This window comes from Aspergillus melleus, assembly GCF_016097325.1.
Source record: "Aspergillus melleus strain CBS 546.65 chromosome Unknown contig4, whole genome shotgun sequence".
In the NCBI taxonomy this organism is placed as follows: Eukaryota; Fungi; Ascomycota; class Eurotiomycetes; order Eurotiales; family Aspergillaceae; genus Aspergillus; species Aspergillus melleus.
In genome coordinates, this window is record NW_025763373.1 from 1,144,222 (window position 1) to 1,169,467 (window position 25,246).

At 52.5% G+C, this 25,246-nt stretch overlaps 6 protein-coding genes across 6 annotated transcripts; 3 read left to right on the forward strand and 3 right to left on the reverse strand.

The window, feature by feature from the left end:
• Positions 1-1,885: 1,885 nt before the first annotated feature.
• Positions 1,886-8,142, forward strand: RIM15 (protein kinase RIM15; the record flags this gene model as incomplete). The annotated part of the gene is made up of 2 exons (XM_046089069.1): positions 1,886-2,458; positions 2,536-8,142. The coding sequence occupies 2 exons, from the start codon at positions 1,886-1,888 to the stop codon at positions 8,140-8,142; spliced, it is 6,180 nt and encodes a 2,059-aa protein (XP_045945039.1).
• Positions 8,143-9,804: 1,662 nt separating this feature from the next.
• On the reverse strand, positions 9,805-12,689 carry LDX57_007354 (Mechanosensitive ion channel family; the record flags this gene model as incomplete). Its single annotated transcript, XM_046089070.1, has 2 exons — positions 9,805-11,988; positions 12,051-12,689. 2 exons carry the CDS (start codon positions 12,687-12,689, stop codon positions 9,805-9,807), a joined length of 2,823 nt encoding a protein of 940 aa, XP_045945040.1.
• A 3,046-nt stretch (positions 12,690-15,735) lies between these two features.
• On the forward strand, positions 15,736-17,564 carry TUB1_1 (tubulin alpha chain; the record flags this gene model as incomplete). Its single annotated transcript, XM_046089071.1, has 7 exons — positions 15,736-15,747; positions 15,877-15,935; positions 16,019-16,172; positions 16,241-16,328; positions 16,388-16,459; positions 16,523-17,026; positions 17,098-17,564. 7 exons carry the CDS (start codon positions 15,736-15,738, stop codon positions 17,562-17,564), a joined length of 1,356 nt encoding a protein of 451 aa, XP_045945041.1.
• Positions 17,565-17,890: 326 nt separating this feature from the next.
• Positions 17,891-19,167, reverse strand: TPC1 (thiamine transporter TPC1; the record flags this gene model as incomplete). Its single annotated transcript, XM_046089072.1, has 4 exons — positions 17,891-18,607; positions 18,713-18,866; positions 18,963-19,015; positions 19,135-19,167. 4 exons carry the CDS (start codon positions 19,165-19,167, stop codon positions 17,891-17,893), a joined length of 957 nt encoding a protein of 318 aa, XP_045945042.1.
• A 465-nt stretch (positions 19,168-19,632) lies between these two features.
• Positions 19,633-21,204, forward strand: LDX57_007357 (putative Gamma-butyrobetaine hydroxylase subfamily; the record flags this gene model as incomplete). The annotated part of the gene is made up of 1 exon (XM_046089073.1): positions 19,633-21,204. The coding sequence occupies one exon, from the start codon at positions 19,633-19,635 to the stop codon at positions 21,202-21,204; it is 1,572 nt and encodes a 523-aa protein (XP_045945043.1).
• A 2,611-nt stretch (positions 21,205-23,815) lies between these two features.
• On the reverse strand, positions 23,816-24,926 carry GRX3 (PICOT family protein; the record flags this gene model as incomplete). Its single annotated transcript, XM_046089074.1, has 1 exon — positions 23,816-24,926. The coding sequence occupies exon 1, from the start codon at positions 24,680-24,682 to the stop codon at positions 23,816-23,818; it is 867 nt and encodes a 288-aa protein (XP_045945044.1). The 5' UTR covers positions 24,683-24,926.
• Positions 24,927-25,246: the final 320 nt, after the last annotated feature.

The window sequence follows — 25,246 nt, forward strand, 5'->3', positions numbered from 1 at the left end:
ACACAAATAACAAAAAAAAAAAGAAATGGTCACACCAATGAAGTGTAGAGGCTGGACACATTCATGGAATTTTCCATGAACATCGTCACACCCTTGTCCGGTGGATGAAGAGAAGGAAGAAGGGGGGAGGATCCATGGAACGCGGCCAGGAGGTGACGTCCCGAGAACTCCGCCGGAAACGGTGGATGGCGGTACTTTTTCGATCGGATGATCATCTGGACATTCTTCCTGAGTATCTGGGTGGTTCAGTAATATGATATGGTTTTGATTCAGTAACTAGTTAACTTCGAGGCTGAATAATTAAGAGAGAGCCGGACTATCGACTAGGTAGTTAGTTAACGGTGTTAGTTATGTACACAGTACAACAGTACAACTAAGGAATCCACTATCGCCCACCGTTAGAAGCAAATCAGCGTGGCGCATGTACGGACCGGAATGACAGGCCTTCGAATGGTGCCGATAAGTTGATAGCAACTAATTAATTAGTACGACGAGCTGGTGGTCCGAGGAACGAGCCGTGTCTAGACGAGGAGGGGGGGAGGGCGAGACAGGGATGCGACAGATCTTATGCTGCTGGGGATGAAGGCACGAGCGAATCATCGGTCGGGTCGATACGATCCAGACAACAGGTCATGATGATGCTGAGGATGAGGAGAAGGAAGAGGAGAAGCTGATCTCTTTCAGATACTTCCACCTTCCAGAGTCGAGGTCAGTCTCTTTTCCCCCCGAGAAGGGCAACAGTCGGTCCGTGGCGTGGTCGGTGTTGAATCATGTTATGCTTCGTGCTCGCGTCCAACGGTCGGGGGGATTCTTATTAATGGTTTATTTCTGGGTTTTGGTTGTTGGTTCTTACGAGAGTTTGACTGATATAATTTATGTTTTTACTGTTCAGGGTAGTTTATCCTAGAAGGACGGAGTAAGCACAGGTTTTGGGCTTCAGACTGCACTGTTTGTTTCAGAGTGTCGAGACGAGCAAGAATCCCATGTCGTAATGATTAGAAGAATCGGAATCGATCGTCCTCTGCCGTTCCTCTTTTTTTTTTTTTCTTTCTTTATTTCCCAATGTTTTTCCAGTCTTCCCTGCCTCACTTTGACTTTCAGACTGCATTTGCCTTTTGAACCCACTTCTCTCTTCGCATCCCTCTTTTTTTTTTCGTCTTTTTTTTTTTTATCTCCGTCCCCTTCGGCTCCCCCTCTCACTCTCCTCAATTCATATTTCCATACTTCTTTATCCATCTTCATCCACTCGATACGTCGGATCGTTGAGATTCTCCCGGAACTGTCTTCGTCAACCTCAATCGGGGGTTGACTCGGTCGATCACGCTGGCTTCGCGTTGACGCCTCCCGTCGCGCTCTTCCCCGCATAGCCGCTACTTTGCTTTTCTCTTGGTCGTTCTTCTTGTTCGTCTGTCCACCGATCACGAGGTGCCATCTTTTTTTTTTTCTTAGTGTGCTTTTTTTTTTTGTTTTGATTTGTTCTATTTTCTCTCTCTCTCTATTCTCCAACCTCTTTGTGGTTGTTCAAGAGAATCAAATCATCCGGGCAACGAACCTCTGCCGCGATCCTCCCTCTGACGAGGGCCGTTCCCGCTTGTCTTTTGTGATCCTCCGTCGTTTCTCCCCCGCGCGCCTTAGCCATGGCTAGCTAGTTGATGCTGCGGATGAATCCATAACTTCTATTCCAAGGGCATCCGCTCTGCCCGGCAGACGGTCCTGCTAGGGCCATTTTTTTTGTCTTTGTTATTCCGTCTACGACAGATTCGCTCCGATCGCTCGTTCGTCTCCTGCCCGCTGAGGCCTTTCAGCGCCGGCCCTTCGTTTCCCTACCTGTCAGTCTCCCGCCCGGGAGACTTTCCCATCAGATCGACGGCGTTTCCCGTTCATAATGGCGGGCAATGGCTTTCAGAGTGCCCAGTTTCTGGCTCCTCCGGCCGTGAGTGCCTTGAGGCAGGAGGCCCGCGCCATCGACCCGAATCTCTCCCCTTCGATGCGCTCGGTATCCGACAACATGCAAGAAGAACGTGAGGATTTGAGGGAGGCGGCGGAACAGACTCTGAACGTGATCGTTGATCTGGATCTCGAGGGCCGCATCAAATGGGTGAGCCCCTCGTGGAAACAGGTCGTCGGTACCCCCGCCGAGTCGGTAGAAGGACGAATGATCTCGGAACTCCTGGCCGGCAACAAGAACGTCTTCCAGGACGCCATCGAATCCTTGAAGGAAGACGACTCCCGCAGTCGCTTCATTCGGTTCGCCGTGCACATGGGCCCCGATTCGGTCCTGAAGTATTCCCCGGAGCCGCAACCTCTCGATCTGGACACTTCGGGGGCCGATGAAGCTGAAGGATCGGAGGCCCAAGATGCGGCGCCGGCGAAACCAGAGGAGCGCAACAACGATATCATCAATATGGAGGGACAAGGAATCATGGCTTTTGACCGGACTTCCAGTGGGATTGGTCATGTAAGTTTGGAATGAACACACCGAATTGGGGATCTACCTAGGGCCTGGAAGAACTGACATTCTTGATACTCGCATAGACGATGTGGATGTTACGGCCCTTCACGCAGCCAAGGGAAGTTACGATCGATCTTCCTCCGATGCTGGTTGAGTCGCTTGGTGTCGGAGCCGAGGTTCTCGCGAACTACTTGACGACGCTGGCCGAAGCGGCTGCCACCGAGCCCGATCCCTCTAGATATCCCGCCCCGGACCCCATCCTGTGCCGAATCTGTGAGCGCCAGATCACGCCCTGGTGGTTCGAAAAGCATTCGGATCTGTGCCTCCAGGAACACCGGGCCGAGATGGATGTCCAGATAGCGCAGGAGAACTTGAACGAGCACCGACATGCGATTGTGAGGGTCTTGGATGCGTTGGAGGCCAGACAGGGCAGGCCGCTGATCCCCGGCGACGGGAATCCGCCTCCGACAACGCAGCCAGAGTATAAAGGGTTACCCATCGGTCCGTCTCCCGTGGCTTCGGCTCCGTCGTCTGGGTCGGTCTCCAACTCCAGCTCTGCCCCTGCCACTCCACCGCGGTCCAGAGACCACTCGGCCTCGGGTATCGGACACGCCAGGGGTCGATCCTTCGCTGTGCGACGACCCTTATCGCGCGTGGTCGAACTCATTCTTGACCTGTGCGACACGGCGCTGGAAATCAACATGCCGGTGATCAAGGAGACGCGGCCGGAGAACGGGGACGATTTTCGAACCATGTCTCCGCAGTCGGAGTCCCGCATCTCGCAGGTCCTACAGTGGCAGTCTCCCAGTTCGAATACTCTAGAGCAGGAGCAAGGCCTGGCGGCGTTGTGCATGGACACGGAACAGGTTTCGAGGGCGAAGGTGGATGCGGTGATTCGCCATCGCAGAATAGTCGAGTACGCGGAACGAATTCGCATCGAATACACAGTTTTGGTGGAAGAGTGTATCACGGCAGCTCTGAGTAAAGCCGAGCGTATCGCTGCTGGTCAATTGAGCGATTCGGGCTCCTCCGACGATGAATCTTTCAGGGACGACACGCCGGCTGCCGCCCCCAGCCCGAGATTGTCTCGCGAGATCGCCCCTCCACCGCCGCCGCCTCCCATGTCCGCCCTCACGATGTCCATGCGTAACTCCCCGGATCGCATTCAGTCCCCTTATTCCTCCGAGGGGAAACCCACTTCTTCGGTGGCCGTGTCCACCGGGTCCAACAGCCCGATGGAATGTCCGACTCCTCGCTCTCACAAGAGTATGGCCGGCGTGCTGGGCACGTCCCAGTCCTCCCGTCGAGCACTTTCCTCACTTGATCCGGACGTCGGCGATTATAGCGACAGCAGCGTCCCGTCGTCTGCTTTCGCCGGGGCCATGCGAACCGATTCTCCCTCGTCCGATCGTAGCCTCAAAAGACGGAGCCTGGTTCTTCCCGGGCTGTCCAGCTCTCCTCATCGGCAGCATTCTCCGGCCAGGGCCTCAGGACCGCACTCCCCGTTGCGCATGCCGAAACCTCGCCTGTCTAGCGGGGCCGATAGCTTACCGTCCCCGATTGTGTCTCCCTTGACGAATGCCGGGGAACTGGCTCACCATCACTTCCGCCATCATCGCCGACAATCTTCCGCAACTTCTTCGGACATGGCACGGCCGCCAGTGTCGCCCCATTTGACCTCCGCTCGAGAGCCACAGCCACGCCCGGCACCGCCCTCCATCAAGGATTTCGAAATCATCAAGCCGATCAGCAAAGGCGCCTTCGGCAGTGTGTATTTGTCCAAGAAGAAGACCACTGGCGAGTACTTTGCGATCAAGGTTTTGAAGAAAGCGGATATGGTCGCGAAGAATCAGGTCACCAACGTGAAGGCGGAGCGGGCAATCATGATGTGGCAGGGCGAGAGCGATTTCGTTGCTAAGCTGTACTGGACGTTCTCTAGCAAAGAATACCTCTATCTGGTGATGGAATACCTCAACGGGGGTGATTGTGCCTCGCTTGTCAAGGTACTAGGTGGTCTCCCCGAGGACTGGGCGAAGAAGTACGTTGCCGAAATCGTCCTCGGGGTGGAGCATCTCCACGGACGGGGAATTGTTCACCGTGATCTCAAGCCTGACAACTTCCTAATCGACCAAACGGGCCATCTCAAGCTCACCGACTTCGGTTTGTCCCGCATGGGTCTAGTCGGACGTCAAAAGCGCGTTCTCAAGAACATGAACGAGCCGGCTCCTGACCTACTGCAGCAAGGGCCCTTTCCTCGCGCCACGTCGATTACGTCCTCCCGGTCCGCCTCGTTTGACTTCCAAGGCAACGGTTCGCCAGGCTCGACGCCGCTGATCACCCCAGATGCTGCGAGCAGCATTCCCCAGCCTTCCTACTTCAACCTCAACCAAGGCGGCGGCCTCAGTCGACAGACCTCGCGCCGAGCGTCCGGCTACCGCAGTGACAGCGGGGGCAGCGACAATTTGAACGCCATTTTCCAATCGTTATCGCTCAACGAAGGCAGCGAGACGGCAAGTTCTCTGCCGGTTCCCGTCCCCGGCCATTCTTCCAGCAGTGTAACGGAGGAAGAGGGCCAGAGCGAGCTGGGCGAATCGCCCCAACTGTACCCGATGCATTTGGCTCACAGCATCCCGGCTTCGCACGAGACACCCCCGCAGCCGGGCATGATGCCGCCGCTGATGGCGCTCTTCGACCCCGAAGATCATAACCGACGCTTTGTCGGCACCCCCGATTATCTGGCGCCGGAGACGATCAACGGCGTGGGCCAGGACGAGATGAGCGATTGGTGGTCTTTGGGCTGCATGATGTTCGAGTTCCTGTTTGGATACCCACCCTTCAATGCAGACACCCCGGACGAAGTATTCGACAATATTCTCCACCGCAGGATCAACTGGCCCGAGGATATTGAAGAACTGGCAACGCCAGAATCTGTTGATCTTATGAACAAGCTGATGACGATCAATCCGCGTGAGCGAATTGGGGCGAACGTCGATGAAAAGTATCCCAACGGAGGCGCAGAAATTCGGAGCCACCCGTGGTTCTCGGATATCAACTGGGATACGCTCCTCGACGACAAGGCACAGTTCGTCCCAAACCTGGAGAATCCTGAAGACACCGAGTACTTCGATGCCCGCGGAGCTACCCTCCAGGCCTTTACTGAGGAGGTTGAGGACGGCAGTTCTCCCCAGCAGCCGGCTACAACCGGACCCTATCTCGACAGGCCCCACGATGCGCTCTTCAAAGTTCGCTCGCAGGTGAATTCCGTAAAACGACCTCTTATGCCTCTACACATCCCGCCCCATGTGCGCGAATCACGTAGTCGACGACTCAGTGAACCCACGTTGGCCGACGATTTTGGCAATTTCGCCTTCAAGAACTTACCCATGTTGGAAAAGGCCAATAAAGATGTGATCCAGAAACTGCGTCAGGAGGCAATGCAAGCCCAGCAACGTCACGTTACACCTTCGGGCGCACCGCAGCAGACCCAGACCCAAAATCCGCCGCAGACCCCCGTCCAAGCACCAGCACCAGCACCAGCACCCGGCCAGGCACAGGGCCCGCCGCCTCCACCGCCGCCCGCACTATCGTCATCCGGACCTTCTTTGGAGGGCAGTCCTTTGCCTATGTCGCTGCAGCGAACGCTGTCGCACAATAAGGGCAACAACCGGCCGTCGTCACCTTCCAGTCTGAGTCAGGCGAACTCGTCTCCTAGCCGTCCCTCACAGCCTTCGTCTCCGCTCCTGGTGCAGTTCAGCACCGGCCATCATAACCACGAACGGAGAAAGACGTCGGGGTCCTCTTCGGCTAACTCCCACCAATCTAGCGGGTCTTTCCAACCTGGTGCACCGGATCAAAACCGTATGGCAAGTCTGAAATTCAGCTCCACGGCGTCGTCCCCGATCAAACCCACCAGAACCACTGCCCATTCTCCCGACAAGACGCCCTCCGGCCCTACCCGTCAAGGCAGCGTTCCTATCGGAAGAGCACGATCGCAGACTATCGGTTCGCAGGATGGGGATTTGTCGTCTTCTCTGGCAAAGGAATCGTACGTCGCGGGCCACTACAAGCGCCATAGCCAACTTGTCGATGTTTCGCCGTCCTCCTCAGATAACGAGGATCCACGCACCAAGGCGCTGCTCAAAGTGCAACGGCAGCGTCAGAGCTCCCGTCGCCTTTCCCAAATCAACATACCTGAAAAGCCTTACTTCCGGCCGCTGGACGTGCTCATCTGCGAGGATCATCCGGTTTCGAGATTGGTGATGGAACGTCTGTTTGAGAAGCTCCGCTGCCGTACCATTACGGCTCCCAACGGCGCAGAGGCCATGCGTTACGCACTAAGTGAAGTCCGGTTCGATATCATATTAACGGAGTACAAGCTACCTCAGGTAAATGGGGCAGATGTGGCACGTATGGTCCGGGAGACGCGAAGCGCCAACCGCCATACGCCCATCATTGCAGTCACCGGTTATCTCAAGGACCTGCCCGAGACGCATCACTTTGACACTCTCATCGAGAAACCACCGACTTTGACCAAGTTCACGGAATTGCTGTGTAGATTCTGCCAGTGGAAACCTCCACCCAAGGACTGGACCCCCTCGCAACCCTTGCCTATTTCGCAGTCCTTGTTACGTCATTCTGCTGCACCGACTGAGCATAGCCCTAGCTCGACCACGTCGTCTAGCTTCATGCCGGTACTCTCAAGCTCGTATCGAGGATCTAGTCGCCAGGACTCCATTGGCAGCAGTTCCTTTGGCGATGTGGAATCTGTTAAGGCCGAGGATGCTCCAGTGACCTCAAGTCGTCAGACCGATGAATGGGCCGCCAACCAAGGCGGACTAGGCATTTCCGAAGAAACAGCTGCGAGCCAGAAGACTGCCGACCCGACGACCGCCAAGACTGACTCGAATTCTGAACCTATACCGCACTTAATACATGCGGTCTCCGCCCCGGCTGAAATGAATCCTCCTACCGCGGACGCTCCCCGCAAACGGCGGTCCAGTGAAGCCATTCGGGCCAAAAGAGAGTCCTTGGAGAAAAAGCGTCATGAATGTGCAGAATCTGGCGATGATGAGGACGAGGAGTTTGGTGCTGCCCAGGCACGGGCGCAAAGTCCTCGACACCGGTCTCATCGTCCCGGCTCCAAATTGGGGATTGAGATGATGAGAACCAATAGCCGAGGAAGTGTGGTCAGTGGCAGCGAAGAGGTGCTCAAGAAAGAAAGAGAGGCTCTCGAGAGAGCCAGAAGCGTGGGTTTGGGGGTTAGCGGTGATCAACTCGGGTCGTCGCCTCGTAGCATCAGAATAGAGGAACGATTCGAAGGGCTCCAAGTTCCCGAAGAAGCTGTCGTTGGGTCAACCGACGAGGATTTTAGTCCGCGACATTCTCCTCAACCTCCCGATGACAAAGAGACGCCCACTGGATGCGAGTCTGGAGCGAAAGCAAGCACAGAAACCCCTCACAAAGGGCAAATCACACCTCCAATCGTGTTCAACAAAATTGACGAGGACTTGGAGACGACGCCAACTGACCCCAACACGCCATCCGTCAAGGTCAAAGATTACGGCGACGCGGACATGAGCACCGATAGTGAAGTTATCCAAACTCCCGAATCTGAAGCTACGCCTCGGCCAATACACACGCCTTCGCTTGGTTTAGCTGATGATACCACGCCACGTCAGTCGGGACGATAGAGCCGGCCACCGGTGACGGGACTTTTATTTCAAAACTTGCTTGAAAAAGGAAAACGGAAAACAAAACAAAAGCAAGAGAACAAAAGTCAAAGAGAGACATAGAGTGTTGTTGCTTGCTGTCTTTGATATGATATGAAGACTTGAGTTGATTTGCATTTTCTCTATGGAAACACTTCTTGTATCTTCTCCCTCTCCTCCACCTTGCCGGTTGATAAACCCCACGCATCTTTGCATTTTTTGTATCAGTGACAGATCGATTGATTTTCTTCTCCTTTCCAACTCTGTATGCAATATTGCATTCTGTCAAAATATCTCCGCGTTTTGCTCTTCCCTCATTCTGAAATTCTTTCTTCTTTTTTTTAAGGTATTGTTCAACTAAGCGGGCGTTTGGGTGTGAAATGACATGAACATTTGTTATCATCCATCATCTCAACCAGGTCGTTTGAGTTCTTGCGCTTTTTGAGCTTTTCATTCTTTTGCTTTCCTTTTCCTCTCAGACAATTTTTTTTTCTTTTGTGTTCAATCTCAACCAAACCTTTTGTTCTTCGTCTCTTTTTCTGTTCTATTCCTCAACTCAACAAGGGATGGATAGAATTGACTGATTGATTGATTGTTTGGTTTTTCTCTATCCATCTCTCCATGTATGTACGAGATGATTGAAATCTGAAAGAAAAAAACCCACAAAAAAAATGAACATTGAGGGAAAAAGCAGGACTTTATTCGAATTGATTATTCCCAGTTCCTTTTCTATTTTCTCTTTCTCCAAACGAATAAAAAAGAAGCAAGCTTCTAATTTGTTCTCGAGAGAGCTTTACACAGTCAAGTTCTGGTTGATTTCTCTTCTATTTATCTAAGGATAACTAAACTAAGTTAGTTACGGAACTCCCGACTTGTTTCTTCTTCCTCTTCCTTTTCTGTCACATTATCCAGGTTTTTTTTTTCCCCGAAACAGGAATCCATGTCCTGTAACTACAGTACTTCCTAGGATTTGTACAATACGAGAATATGATATGACATGCCATGATGTAAAGCAATCTACTCCGTAGGTGCAAGGCTACTTAGCTAATACAACTCGAAGGATATGTACTATCCTGTACGGTGTGCATATGAAATCAAAGACGGCGGAATTTGACTTTCATTAGTTGATCTCGGAATCACCGCTTAGAACGAGGCTAGTTAGTTAGTCTGTCAGTAGACCAAAATCTAATAATGAAACCATTATTACATCACATCACATCCGAGAATCCGAGTCTCCGACGAAAGACACAAATTTGGGAATCCTGATGATGACGAAATGTCTAACTCCGTACTTACATGGAAAGTACACACGGGCCGAAATAGAAGAGCCGAGAGCTAAAAAGTGGGAAATAGAAACATCAGATGGAGAGATCAAAACCATTGGGAAGGCGATTAGTTGTATGGAGGTAAATGTATCTGTAGAACTTGAAATGAAGTAAAACAAAATCAATCAAACAATGCCGCCCATTGGTATGTAGTATGTATGTACTTGGAAAACAAAATGTAACATGAATGATAGGCTGGAGCATCAAATCAGGTATCTGTGAAGTATCTGTCTATGTATTGAGAGAGTGTAGGTTTTATGTAGTCGATGTTGAAAGGTTTTCTATGTTTCTTGTGGCTGTTTTGGGAATCGTCATTTTTCTACCGTAGCTGTTGCTCCGAATGGCGGCTCCTGCCGGAGGGCGAGGCCGTGCGGATCTGAGTCAAGGCGTCGTTTTGCTCGAATCGTCCCTGTTCAGCGAGGTCTTCGTGCTCACGGCTGTTAAGGCTGTTGCGGTGGCGGAAGAAACGGTTGCGGCTGATGGATGAAGCGATGCTGTGTCCGCCCTGCGATTCGGTCGACCGGCGGCCTTCGTGGTTGGAGGGAACGCTGAGGTTGGAGTTGCCACGAGGTCGCGAGCGAGAGGACGAGGTGCGGCTACGACGCTCGGTCTCTTCTTCCTCTTCTTCCTGGATACGGCGCTCGGCATTCTCCCGGTTGGCGAAACGGACAACGTCGTCAACTCGCTGGGTGCGGTCTTCGAAGACGTCACCCATCACGTCGCCCGAGGAGACGTCGCGCATACCCAGCGAGAAGTCGACATGCTTGCGGGACTGCATGGTGTCGCCACGGGCTCGGGCAGCAGCGGTGGCAGCGCCTTTGCGGAGGATCGACGGATGGCGCAAGGCACCGGAGCTGTAGGGTGAGTTCTCGCTGACGTCTCCTCGTTCGCTCAAAGGCGTAGGCGGAGGGCGACCGTCGTTGCCGGAAGCCATCTGGTTGCCCAGACCGGTGACATGGAGAGGAATGTCGACCCGGGCACCCTGGAGGTTCATGCGAGGGCCCTCGATGCCAATCTCCTGCAAGGCAATCATGAGCATGCAGATGAACTTGTTGCGACGTTGCAGACGGAGACCTTCGTTCTGCCAGTTGGACTTGTAGAAGAAGACAACGTTGAGGGTCACGGAGAAATTCTCGGTCACTTGACGCATTTCGGTAAGAATGTTGGTTTGGAACTCGCGGCGTTCACTCCGGACGAATTCGAGAAGGCGCTGGCGGAGGGCATCGATCTGTTCAAGGGTTGTGCCGTACTTGATGACAATGGGGATTGCCTCGGCGAGAGCTCCCGATCGGCGCTGGTTGAGAATGAAAAGACCGTTAAGGTAACTGTTGGGCGCCTGGACGATGTGACCCTGCATCTTCTTGAACTCGGTGTATAGGAGGGAGATTTGCTTGACAAAGTAGTCGTCACCCAGACCGGCATCACCGGCGTTACCATAAATCGTGACACGATCACCAACATCGAATGGGTGCTTGACGAAAACGAAGACGACCGATTGAAGGAATTCCTGGGCAGTGGCGGAGAAGAGCCACGACAAAGCAAGGACAGTGGAGCCCGCAGATGTGAGCACACCGGCGGCGGAGGTTGAAATGAGGGAAAGGAAAACGATGATGGCAATCACGACCACGAAGAACTCGAGGACATTATCCAGCCTCGATACCACCGAGTCAAGATCCTTCAGAGACGCAGTGATAGACTTGCGCTCACGTCCAATTTCGACACAGACTGCCTCCAACTCATCCATGGAGATATCGCCGTTCATGTCCTTGTCAAACATGATGAAAGCAGCATCGGCCTCGTCATTGTTGTCGAAGGCCTCCTTCAAGTCACCCGAGAAAACCGTGTCGAATCCATTGCGCACGAAGGTGCGGTACAGACGGCGCGCGAGAACCTGGCAGCCGGTTGTGGTCCGCAGCAGGGTCAACACGACCTGATAGGGGTGCGTGCTGTTGGTGGCTTTGCGTCCGGTGAAATCCGCCGCCACTGCGCCCGCCACGTCGCCCACCTTGTTCAAAGCACCCTTGGCAGCTCGCTGGGCCATGCCCGCGAATTGCAAGGGAGTCTTGATTCCGGTGTTCTCCTTTTCCTGTCCGTTGTCGAAATCGTCGTCCTCGTTCGCAAGCTTGGTCCGGGAGAAATCGTACAGTTTGGTCAAACTGCCAATCTGGAACTTGTTGATTTCAATGCGATCGGCGTAGGTCCGCGTGTGGAAGCTGATCGCAATCAGTTGGATGATGAACTTCTCGATGAGATTCAGAATGACGAAAACGAAGATTGCAATGATGATAGTGTTGACAGTTTTCTCCCAGCTCCGGGTCCTCTTGTCGCCATCAACGTGATGACTTTTCATAGTAGGTAGGAAAGAGATTTCCACTCCGAGCCACCAGAAGAACAGAGTGGCGTGAAGCTCCAATTGCTTCGCCAAATCGCGCCATTTCTTTGCATTGTTGGTGAACACACTCGCGAGGATTCCTATGGGGATAGGAAGAAGTTTGGCTACAATCTTTAGGTAGAAACCGATTAATTATATGCAAATGGGTGTCCGAATACAGGGGATATACGTACTCTTCCGGCCCACAATGTCAACCAAACAATTTCCAACCAGACGGAGAACCAAAGCAGCTGAACGCCTCCCACATTGGCATCGGGAAAAGCCAGGGCACCGACCAACAAGGGAATGAGCAGAATGACGACCAGAGGCACGATGTACGTAAGATATCGAACGATAAAGCTGGATTCATGGATTTTCTTGATGAATTTGGCAAAGCTGGTGTTGGGGTTTTCCGGCGGATTGTAAACGGCGGCTTTCTCGTGCAATGGGTTGGTTGCCTCGTCGAATTCGTCCACGTTTTGCGAGCGACGCGACCGAGTTCGCGAAATGGAGTTGGTCTCGCCATTTTCCAGTCCGTTCTCTTTCTCGTTTGTCTCGTCTCGAGTCGAGCGAGATGCCACGCGCTCTGCTTCCAGAACCGCTAGATCATCTTCAAGACGCATGGCTTGCTCCCTCGAGGCCGAGGGAGACCGCAATGCAGTGATATCAAGATCATCGTGAGTGGTATTCACACGGAGATGGCTCCCTTGGCCCTCATTCGACGGCTCGTTGACGTAGGTGCCATCATCGGAAGGTTGGTTGTCGCCGGTCTTGTCCTTTCTCTTCTCTTCGGAATATTTAGGAGCCGGAATCTCCTCCACGGGGGTTGACATGCTGGCACCAGGCCAGACAGCGCGGAATAAAAGATCGACGGAGAATTAGTAAGATACAATTCAAAAGAGAGAATGGCTGGGATGAATGTCAGAGCCCGAGGGTATTAAAAAACTAGAACGAATGAAAATGGAGGCTTTAAAAAAAGAAAAAGAAAAAGGTATAGAATAAATGTAAAAGACTGAAGTTAAGCGAGTGTAGCAATAGCAGGAAGAGAGAGGAAGAACGCGGGAGGGAGGAGAAGGCCGGAATTCTATAGAAATCAACTTTCCCCTAGGCCGTTGTGTAGCTAGCTAGTCTCAGACGCCAACAAGGGCAGGAAGACAGACCAACACAGGGTGGGGAACGGGTTAACCGATATCGAGTCTAGTTTATCAAGGGGGTACACCAGGGCGGCTTAATCTGCGAGATAGCGTGTATGAATGAGGAGAGTGTGGAAATTAAAGTGACGAACAAGATGGTAGGGCTCGACAGATTTTGATGGGATGCGAAAGATGAGGGAGGAGAGAAGAGATGCGATCCAAGAACGACAAAGGAGGGAGAGCGAGAGTGGCAGGCCATTAAAACAGATGAAAAAAGAAAAAAGAAAGAGAAAGAGAGGGAAGGGAGGAAAAAAAAAAAAAAAAAAGGAAAGAAAAATTGGAGCAGGATTTGAGCACCAACAATAGAAGCCAGAAGGAGGAGCGAAGTCGATGCGGGAAGATGCCGATCGCACGGGAATATGGACCGGTGGAGAATCGAGAGATTTCGTCAGTCCAGACCGTTGGGAGAACCTCTAAGAACGCTCCTAGCCTCCCCATCCATTGACCACAGTGTACTCCTTCCAGGTCGAGAGAAAGCTGGCTCTCGGGGTCGACCGGCGTTCGCGACGATCGCTCCCTCTACCGGGATGGAATCACAATCATGGTGACCGGGATGGCAGAGAGACAAGGACGATTCCTTTGCCCATTTGATCGCGAGTCAGGGCTAACCGAAGCACATACAGCGACAGTCCGACACACCAGGCAAGGAATGGTCTCCTCACGGGGGTCTAGCCTAATGGCTAAGAGCCAAAGGAGCCCCTAAGTGGTCCCTACAAGTGGTCCAAACGGGGCCATGAAAAGTCAAAGACCCAGTTGCGCGAGCTGGGTAAGCCAGATGTGAACCAATGATCATGATCAGATCTCCCAGTTGGCAGATGTTGATGGATGGTGACAGTGCGAATCCATGTCTGGAACAATGGAACCGAGACCGGGGGGGAATACTCAGTATTGTCCGAGGCAGAAAGAAGGAGGGGAAAGAGGGAACCTTGCGTACGTCGACAGCGCGGGTCTCGCCCGTGACCTTGGTACACTCCGTTAGTACGGTAGTCTCCGCGGAACTTTCAACTACTAATTTGAGAGTCTTATTTTGTGCTCAATTCCGGTGTAACTATAGAAGTCAGGTACCCGGAATTAAGGTGGAAAGTAAACTCCGGGCCAGCAGTAGTCAGTGAATATTGGATATCTTGTGGTAAGTCAAAAAGAGGCGAAACGCCCGACGAGAAATTGGCCACCGCCAAGAAACGCCACCTCAGGCACCACTTCTCCCGTACTCTTTTCTCCCCTTTTTTCGCCCTCCCGGCCAAATCAATGTGAAACATCGTCGACTTTCAGGTTTCTGCTCGAGAACAGAATCCGCCCCAAATTACTTTGCATCCTGCCAAGATAAGCCGCAATCACTACAGGGCATAGCTTCCTTTGGGACGGCCGAGATATTAATTAGTATATTAACCGTCATAGAATGCCCGTGCCCGGATTATGCAGATTATGTCGGATATGCACCACGTCTTATGATCGGCGCCCGTTCGTCGCCTTGAGATCTTTTATTATTACCATTATTGATTGATTCGACCTTCCTCCTTGGTCCAAGTTGCTGGATCTACCACCTTCAATAGTCTGTGTCTCGGGCTTGCACCAATTCGCGGGTCCTTTTTGGGTTTTTGGTGCGCCATTCAGTTGGTCTACGAAGAGTCCCAGACTACGGTGTGCAGAGAATCAAAGATACGACCAATCAACCAACAGGAAACAACCCCGTTTGCCCTCGCTACTGAAAGTACTGATAGCCAGTGATCGAATGCGATCGACCTGTCTGACTTGCCTCGACATCATCGTTCCACCGCTGCGGGACTCATTGGAGCACCGCGGCATTGACGTGGTTGCCCCGCCCAGTCGCATTGGGGAGTCTGAGACTGACCTGGGAATCATAAGCTCAGACAAGCCTGTTACTTATGGTATCATTTACGAACGTCTCAGACATGATGATCGCTCGACGTACACCGTACACAGTCAGACACAGTGCATCCGCACTCGTACACCTAGTTCCCCAGGTTGATCGTCGTTGGCCTCCTGCATATTCTGAACAGTGCGTAGTATACGGAGTACTTTGGAATCAACGCTCTTGGTGGACGGAGCGTCTTCGCTTGTTTGATATAGACTAGTTCTTGCTGATCTTCGTTCGCTTGGAACCACCGCTCTCCGGACGGTCTTCCCCGCCTGTTTACGGAGCCTAATATATTAATGTATTCAATTATATGATTGATGATCGCCGATATATTGTCGAACCATGATTATGAGGTCCGATTGATCAGGGAGGGTCTGTGTCCGTGACTCCGTATACCGTCGCCGGGCGCCCCGCATTCCACGGCAGTTGCACGTGGCGGGCGGATGCTCCATAGTCAAATCAAAGAAGATCGTAGAGATGAGTCGACGGGGAGATATGGAAAGTACTACTGCCAACATAAAGTGTTTTACGAAGAACCATGGGAAGTAAACTTGGGTATCTGGCCGGAGTAGGCGCACCGATGATTGGCTGAGGGTGGCCTGTTTATTGCCGCCTGGCAGGAACGACCGTTCATCTGCTCTTCCCCTCTCGTCCTCTCTTCCTCCTCTCTTTCTCATCTCGCATTCTCGCCCTCAGCTTTTCCCCTTTCATCGTCTCCTGGGCTTCCGATACTTCATCAACCACTCCACCCGTTGAAAAACCCCTGCTTCTCACATCGAGCCCAGACTCAGACGCCAATTTGGCATCATGCGTGGCGAGGTATATACCCGATCTACTGCCCCCGCACCTCCCCTCCAAGCTGCGATAACGCGCCTTTTCCATCCTCGTTTCATCTAATCCATGAGGAATTTGTGGTATTCTCTAATCCATTTTATCGTCCACATCTAGGTCTGTCACATCCACATTGGCCAGGCTGGTACTCAGCTTGGTAACAGTGCTTGGGAGCTGTACGTTGTCACCGTTGTTCCGTCGCCCGTTCCCCCGCAACCATCAATACCCATCAATACTTGGTCCAACCTAATCAATCCAGGTATCTCCTTGAGCATGGTCTCAAGGCCGACGGTCGTCTGGACTCCGAGAGATCCGAAGAAGTCAACGAGGGTGGCTCTTTCCAAACATTCTTCACTGAAACCAACAACGGCAAATACGTTCCGCGCTCCATCTTCGTGGATCTGGACCCTTCGGTATGCAACCACCCGGCAAGGCGCTGCCCCAGATTACAGCTATATGATCGCTAACAACGTCGTCATAGCCGATCGACGAAATCCGCACCGGTAGTTATCGCCAGCTCTTCCATCCCGAATTGCTGATCAGTGGCAAGGAGGATGCTGCCAACAACTGTATGTCTAAACTCTAGACTCTCCCGACCTGAAAGAACAATAGTGCTCATTCATAGCAGACGCCCGTGGCCACTACACTATCGGAAAGGAACTCGTTGACAGCGTGATTGACCGTATTCGTCGTGTTGCCGGTACGTCCAGGACTCTAAACGAGGAAGTCTTAACCACTAACAAGCCTTGCTAACAACGATCAGACAACTGCTCCTCTCTCCAGGGCTTCCTCGTCTTCCATTCTTTCGGCGGCGGTACCGGCTCCGGATTTGGCGCCTTGCTACTGGAGCGCCTTTCGACTGACTATGGCAAGAAATCGAAGCTGGAGTTTGCCATTTATCCCTCTCCTCGCGTGTCCACCGCTGTCGTCGAGCCATACAACGCCGTTCTATCTACTCACAGCACCATTGAGAACTCCGACTGTACTTTCTTGGTGGACAATGAAGCCGTCTATGACATCTGCCGTCGCAACCTGGATATCCCTCGCCCCGGTTATGAGCATCTGAACCGTCTGATTGCCCAGGTGGTCAGCTCCATCACATCTAGTCTTCGCTTTGACGGCGCCCTCAACGTCGACCTGGCCGAGTTCCAGACTAACTTGGTGCCGTTCCCTCGTATTCACTATCCTTTGATTTCTTACGCGCCCGTGGTTGGAAGCAGCCGTAGCTCTCATGAAAGCTTCAAAGTCCAGGATCTCACCTTCCAGTGTACGTACTGCCCGTTTCCAGAAGGAGACTTTATCGATCCGGCCTCGTGAACAACTACTAAATATTTCTAGGCTTTGAACCCAACAATCAGATGGTGGTTTGTGATCCTCGCAACGGCAAGTACATGGCAGTCGCTCTTCTGTACCGCGGTGACGTGGTGCCTCGTGACTGCACTCAGGCCATCGCCTCGCTCAAGGCCAAGTCTTCGTTCAACCTCGTGGAATGGTGCCCCACTGGATTCAAGCTGGGTATCAACTATCAGAAACCCGTGCGCGTCCCTGGCGGCGAGCTTGCCCCCGTGGAGCGCTCCGTCAGCATGCTTTCCAACACCACTTCGATCGCCGAAGCCTGGGGTCGCCTGGACCACAAGTTCGATCTCATGTACTCCAAGCGTGCTTTCGTTCACTGGTATGTGGGTGAAGGTATGGAGGAGGGTGAGTTCTCCGAGGCCCGCGAAGATTTGGCTGCTCTGGAGAAGGACTACGAGGAAGTCGCCAATGATAGTCTGGAGCCAGAGGCGGAGGAGCCGGAGTACTAATGGCCTGCTTGCCCTTCGTCTGGTATTGATTTGCTTGGTTTGATTCTTGGTTCGTCTAAATTCTCGTGCCATAACCCATAATGTCTTGCCTCTTTTTTTCTGCTCGCGATAACCCCCCTCTGTTGCTGCTTCACTAGCGTTGTTCTATAATCTCGAAAAAAAATTCCCGCGGGCGATCCAGAGTACTTTACAAAACCAGAATATCAGAATACATGTGCTTAATTATTCTAATTGATCTTGGTAATATGTCTAAGAGCGTATAAACAGGAAACGCGCCGGCCCAGATGAGATACTGTACAACAAACTCCAACACGAGAGCAAGCACTTTACTCGTCGGCCACTGCATCCATCTTCTGCAGTAGCTTCAGCGACTCCTCGTACGTCCACATGGTCACCGCGCTGGCCGGTGCCGCCTTGAACAAGCTCACGGTCAATCCGCGATAGAGCCCGCGAACGCCCTGCGTCCGCACGATCATGGCAATCGTATTAAACACGCCCCGATACTCGGGAATATTCCGATGCACATACAACGAGCGCGTCGGCCCTTGCACCTGCAACCTCTTCCTAACCAGATCCAACGGGAAAACACCCGTCTTCGCCAACACACTCGACACGACGCCCGCGACCGCATCCCCCGACCCGAACGGCAAATCATGCAGTCCAGCCAACGACGGCCTCAACGACTCATACGTCGCGAAGAACAGTCCCATGTACGGCACGATCTGGCCCACCGCGGCACTGCACCCGCGGAAAAAGCCCCGCGGTCCTTCCCGCGCCGCGATGTCGCGTACTGACCCCAGTAGAGACCGGTAGACGCGCTCGGGGCCTTGCGCTGCGAATCGCGTCCGGAGGAGGTCGAGGGGGTAGGTGGCTGCCGTGGCGGTTCCGCCGGCGAGGGCGCCCGCGACGAAGGACTCGGCGGGCGGAGGTAGGCGGTAGGGGAGTTGGGAGAGGGCTTGCGTGGTTGTGCGGTAGGTCGTGAATTGTGCGGCGCCGTAACATACGTACATTAGCTCTGCGGGGACGTTGCCTTTCCAGAGGCCCTGTTGTGATGGGGTTTGTGGTTAGCTAGGTACCTTAGCTGGTTGAGGATTGTTGGAGGGTAGCGGAGGAGGTGATCTCGACTAGTGGATCAAAGAGAGACGTACGGTGATGCCTTCCTGGCGCACGATCGACCGCATCGTCGACAACGTGCCCTTATAGACCGGCCCTTTCACATACTGATGGGATGTCGGGTCGGAGAGGGAGTGGATTTGCAATTGGAGGCGGATCTTGACGACATCGAGGGGTGCGATGCAGAATCTATCGAGATAGACCACGTTTGGGTTAGATATTGAACTCGAAGCCCATGTCCCTGGACAGATAGACAGACAGGTATGAAGGAAATCTTGTACGCACCTGGAAACCAAACCCGCTATGCCACCGGCAAGGACGACCTGTCGCCGGGTGCCCTGATAAGAAACACAACTTTAGTCTCAGCCACACCAACGCCAGCAAGGGGATCAATTGATCGGACGCAAGCAAAGCAATCAATACTCTGTCAGGTAGGGAGTCAAGTGTGCGCACTCACCTCATCCTTCAGATGTTCTCCCCCGGCCGACATGCATGTGACAGATGACGAAGGGGAGTTGGGAGTAGGAAATCCGGGGTTAACCGGGGGCGGAAGAGGAAGTAGAGATCGTACGATCAAGTAGGCGTGAGCATCGAACGGACAGGGGACGGAAGAGGTGCGAATTGAGATCAGAAGGGATGTTTGCAACGTTGTTTAAGTTTAAAAGAATTGGGTTGTCTTGTCTGTCTGCAGAGAAACAAGGAAGATGGTGTCTGACATATCTATTAGATAACTCGATCTCTCCTGGAAAAAAAAAAAAAAAAAAAAAAAGCGGAAATGAAACCGGCATTTGATGCCTGAGGTATTACCTCAGTCAGTGTCACTAAAGCGGCATGGCGCCAGTCCATCTCCGCACTGACGGATCGACCGAGGTACAAGACAAGCGCCCACTTCTCCTCACGTCCGACTCATCGACACTTCTCTTCGTCCTCTTCGCGATTTCAACATCCACATACCATGGTTCGCCTGCTAAGAGCTTTCACTAGCTCGGCGCGAGCGGTGGCCTCCTCGTCTCGCCTGCTTCAACGACGCTGCTACTCTGCAGGCCCTGACGTCCTCAATCCTGCAACGTCTACAGCTTCTGCAACGTCGGCAGCCCCTGATGCTCTCAGTTCAACAGCGTCCGAGACTTCTCACGTGCCTCAGCATGAGCCCAGAATAGATCCCCGAAAAGTTCTCGAATCCGTGGGCGACAAAGGTTTACCACTCTTAGACCTGGATGGACCGCTTCCTGAGGGCGTCTACGCCAACGGAAAGATGCTGGGAATACCCAAAAAATTCGGTGGTAGAAAATACTATCTGTACACGTTACTCCGCGATGCGTGCCGGTGCTCTCAGTGTGTGGATCCCTATTCCAAGCAGCGCAACTTCCGGACCAGCGATATCAGCATTCACGTGCGCCCGCGGTCGATTCGCGTGGACGGTGATTCTCTTGAAATCGAATGGAAAAACGATTTTATGGGCCACGACGGATTGCACGTCTCAAAATACAGCCTCAAAGACTTGCAGTTTCCATCTCCCCTCCCTATGGGAGGCAGCGCCGGACCGAACAGACCGCGCGTGCTCTGGGATCGGTCCAGCATGGAGGATACCCAGCACTGGATCGACTACGAGGACTACATGCGCGGCGACAAGAAGTTTGTGGAGGCCATGCGCCACCTGGCCCTGACGGGGCTAATATTCGTTAAGAACATCCCGGACTCGCGTGACGAGGTGGAGAAAATCGCGACCAGGATGGGCCCGCTCCGGAACACCTTCTACGGGCAGACCTGGGATGTGCGTACCGTGCCTCAGGCCAAGAACGTCGCGTACACAAATCAGAACCTTGACTTTCACATGGACCTGATGTACATGAAGAACCCGCCCGGATACCAGCTGCTGCACTGTCTCGAGAACTCCAGCGTCGGCGGCGAGTCGCTGTTCCTAGACTCCTTCCGCGTTGCGAAAACGCTCCACAAGCAGCACCCAATGGTTTTCGAAGCCCTTACCAAGCTGAAGCTTAACTACGAGTATAACCACGAGGACGACGTCTACACCAACCGCTGGCCCGTCTTCGAAGTCGGAGAGTTTTCCTCGATCGTAAACATGGACCTGCGGCACGTCAACTACTCCCCGCCCTTCCAGGGCCGAGTTCTAAGGCTCAAAAATTACCAGTTTACCTCGGCTAGCTTGCGCGCGTTGCATTTCTTTACCCGGCAGTTGGAGGACAAAGATAACATTTTCGAACGGAAAATGCAGCCCGGCGAGTGTGCCATCTTCGAGAACCGCCGCGTGCTCCATGCGCGGCGGCCCTTCGACTTGACCAGCGGCAGTCGCTGGCTGGCCGGCACCTACGTCGACGAAGACGCTCTCCTGTCCAAATTCCGGACCCTCAGCCGAAAGTACCCCGCCAGTTGGTACGAATATCCCCTTGCCCAAGGAAAGCAAACAACGGGTGAGATGGAACGGGCTGGATTGCCGTCTACAGAGGAATTGTCCGAAGCTCAATCCCTCGGTGGGCGTGACGAGATCGACGAGGAACTTAAATGAGTTGGCTTCGCGATAGACAAGCGTCGTGACGGCCCGATCATGGAGAATTTTGTCTATAGATACGATGTGAGAGGAAAGAAGCCAATATACAGGTACTTATACAAGACTCGATTTTCTAGAATTAATGTCACTTTCCCCGTTTGGATAGGGCCGCCTTAGTGAGGGCGCTCAGGGGATTACTCACTAAGTATTTCTTATCACCGGTCAAGGCTCAGTGAGCGCTTGGAGGAGCGTGTTAACCGGACAGCCCTTATCGCTATGTTAGGAACCTTTCGGCCTGAATTTGCCAGTAGGAGTCAATGGTAGGTGCACTTCTACTGTCTTCTGTTTTTTTTATGTCTAATATGGAACGTGGAACGTTTAACCATTAGACTACTAAAAGACTAGAATACCAATTCACCAACTTGGTACGCGCATCGCTCTGTATATAGTGGTTCATGGTCACTTTGTCACAAATCCCTCCATATGGAACATCTCGCCAGGAATCTCCCGATTCCTAGCAGTTATATGATCCGTAGTTTTTAGTAATTCGTATCTGCCAGAGTATAAGACGAACCTAGAATAGTATCATCATTTGTGTCGTGTTTCAAGATAGTTACAAGATTACTATCAAGAAGTTACTAGATAACAAAAGCGGGCCTAACATTACTGTAGCTCTCTACCCTCCGGAGATTTACCTATATTGTTTATTTTCGATCATAAATCAGTCTTCATCTTGAATGCCTCGCTTAGATTGAACGCCTCATACAGCAAAACAGTAGCATGTGAACACACAGTGAGGAAGCTAGGCCACCTATGATGGTGGCAATGGATTCTGTTCCCTGTCCTTGGCCTGCATGTTTGCACTATCGCACAGTGGAGACGTAGGCTCTCAGTTTAATATCGGGCATATGCGGGGAAAGTGGCGTGAGCTGAATGTATATGTACAGTACTTTTGATCAATCTAGATCCAGATGAATGCTTGGCTACAGATTGCGAGTCTCTGGAGTAAATGGCTCCCATGTAGGAAGAAGTAGGGCTAGTTCAAGGCTTGGTGGACTGCCAAAATCAATAAGAAGGGAGACAGCTCTGTGGATGTTGTTGAGAAGTCACTGTTTGACCGTGGGCATAAGCAGTTTCCTATTGTACGGGTTTGAACGTTAAGACAACTTGAGTCTTGTATATCTGGTGTCCTTGGTCATACTTGGGTGTAAGTATACTATCGGTGCATTACCACGTGTGGATCGGTACCTTGATCGAAATATTTGCTGGGACGCAGATACGAACCAAGGCCCATACTTGATAGTATTATCGGATGGAAGATAGCTCGTACGATGCAATGAAATAGTTACCATCTAGGATTAGATGTCGAGATAAAACATCTTTCGAAGACGAGTGTGAGACAACCCACAAGAAAGGTGTACTGCAGTGATCAATTGCTATCATAGCGCTACCTCGTCGGCGATAGAACACTGGCCTGTCCGAGAAGTGTCAAATCACCGGCCTCCTATCTCAGTCTTGCAAGCACAACACAACCCCAATCAACGTCACCTACGCCTTCCAAGCCTGGCGCCGGGAACAAACCTACAAGAAGACGAGGAAGTCTGTTAAACTTCGGCCGAGTTAGGACTTCTTCGTTCCGGATGTTACCTGGAACAAGCCTCGGAATAGGAGGACTCCTGAGCAAACATTATGAATTCATCTCGCGGCCTTTTTTCACTGAACATAGTACCGGCCCTTTCGCATATAGATTGAAAGATTGTTCAGAATAGAAACTAATTGGATTGTTATTGCATAGATGGGTGATATAGAGGGGCGAGAATGGTTCGAAACTCCACAGCTTAACGCTGTCGTCGACGGGAAAATGCCGGAGGTGAAACGATCCATGGATGGTTTCCAGTAAAGGCTGGCCCTAGTCTAGTCTCCACTGCAAGGACACGCACGATGCAATAACTATTTAAGGAAGCTATACTATCTCAGCTAGGTGACGTCAACCCGCGTGCCATACTGCGTTGGGGCGAGCTCGCCCGCTGCGAACCCAACAGCGTCCGGTGACAATCTTTTAAGAAGTATAATAAATAAAGCAAAACAGAGGTAGAGAAATAGATAAGAATATAGTATATTATGGTTACTTATTTACTGTGTAGGATATTCAGTCTTCCGCTTATCTCAGACTTAGTAATCGCCGGAGGCTGCTGAGGGCCTGTTTAGGTCTATTTAGTGAGTAAAAAGCGGCGAGGGGTGAGCATGTTTATATGTGCAGGTATGTATATCGACATGTATGTAGATTGCTTTGTTTGTGCTTTTTTTTTTGGTGTTTTTCAAGCGGCCAATGGCTATATTTCTTGGGTTCTCCAATCTCATTTAAAGCGTACGTTCGATCCACTGAGTGAGAAGATAGATGATATAGGATAAAATGAAATCATTCCTCATCGCTAGTTATAATCTAACACACAGCATCAAATAATAGTAAATCAAGGCCGATAGACCAAAGACATTGATTGGTATACATGCCAATGGACCGATACCATGGTTCCTGGAAATCTATGAAGGATAAAAAGAAAGAAGTGAAAAGAAAGGAACAAAGGCTCAAGCGGCCTTGTTCACGGAGAAAGCGTTCAAGAAGTCGGGATCATTTTCCAGTTCTTCCTTGACCTGGACATGAAAGATGAATAGTTAGCGTCAATGCAATACACGAGGAACAAGGGAGGGGGAAACAAAAGAAAAAAAGACGTACAATATCCAATCCACCGACCAACTCCCCACTAACCCACAACTGAGGGAAAGTCGGCCACTCCGCGAACTCCTTCAAGCCCTGACGCACATCCTCGTCCGCCAGAATATTGAAGAATCCGTACTTGACGCTGCGCTCCCGCAGGATACCCACCAGCTGCCGACTGAACCCGCACTGCGGCGCACTGGGCGTCCCCTTCATGAAAAGCATGACCGGCGCGGCCTTAACCAGCTCCGCGAGGCGAGCGAACAGCGCCTCCTTGGACTGTTCGGGGGTCAGCGCGGGGGCCGCGGCCGCGGCGTTCGCGTTGACAGGCGGCTGAGTCGCCGTCGCGGGGCCGTTCTCTCGCGGCACGGCGGACAGCGGCGGAGGGATGGTAGCGGCGGCGGCGCCCTGAGAGGCACCGCCGGCGGCAGCAGCGGACCCGGCGTGGCGTTCGACGGCGTCGCGTACCTTGGCGGCTTCGCTGCCGGAGATGGATTCGAGGACAGTGGCGTTACGGCTGAGCACGACGAAAGGGACGGCGGTGACGTCGTATTCTTCCGAGATATCAGGGAGTTCTTCGGCGTTGACGCTGACGAAGGCGATCGAGGGCGGGGAGGTGGCCGGATACTGGGAGGCGAGGGCGGAGAGGACGGCGCGCATTTGCGCGCAGGGAGCGGCCCATGGTGCGTGGAAGTAGAGGACGAGCAGGGCGGAGCGAGGAAGAGACTGGGCGATGGAGTGCAGGTGAAGCTCTGAGTCGACTTCAATGAGGGACGACATGGCGAATACTGGAGGGTGTCGAGTCGGTGTCGGGTGGGGTTCCTAGCGGGGGAGAGGAAGAGGGAGGGAGAAATCGGTAAAGTAGTAGTGGGGGGAGAGGAGAAGAGGTTTTAAGAATGCCGATGAACGGTGGGGGGGCGAAAATGGTGAGAGTTTGGATACGAAATTTTAGATCAGACCTTCGCAAGAAAATGCCGGTAGGAAAGGAAGCGACCGGCAATGCGTCTGGCGGGGTGTTTAACAAGAAAAGAACGAAGGAAGCAGAAGATCAGCGAAGGCGAAGAAGATTTGGCTTATCAGATCGAAACCGGCGATAGACTGGGAATATCATTGTTCCGGTGACACCATCGGCTGACTCAGGCAGTCTGGCTGCTGGCCTGGGGCACGATTCAGGCTGTCAGGCCGACATCGCTGCTGACGGAGAATGACTGTACACGGTGTCCATCTTTCTGTATGAGTGTGTGCCTCGGTAGTTAGGTAGTAAGGCCAAATACAGTAGGTAAGTACTATCAGCAGCAGGAATACATGACCACATCAAGCAAGACACCCCATCCCTGCGAATCC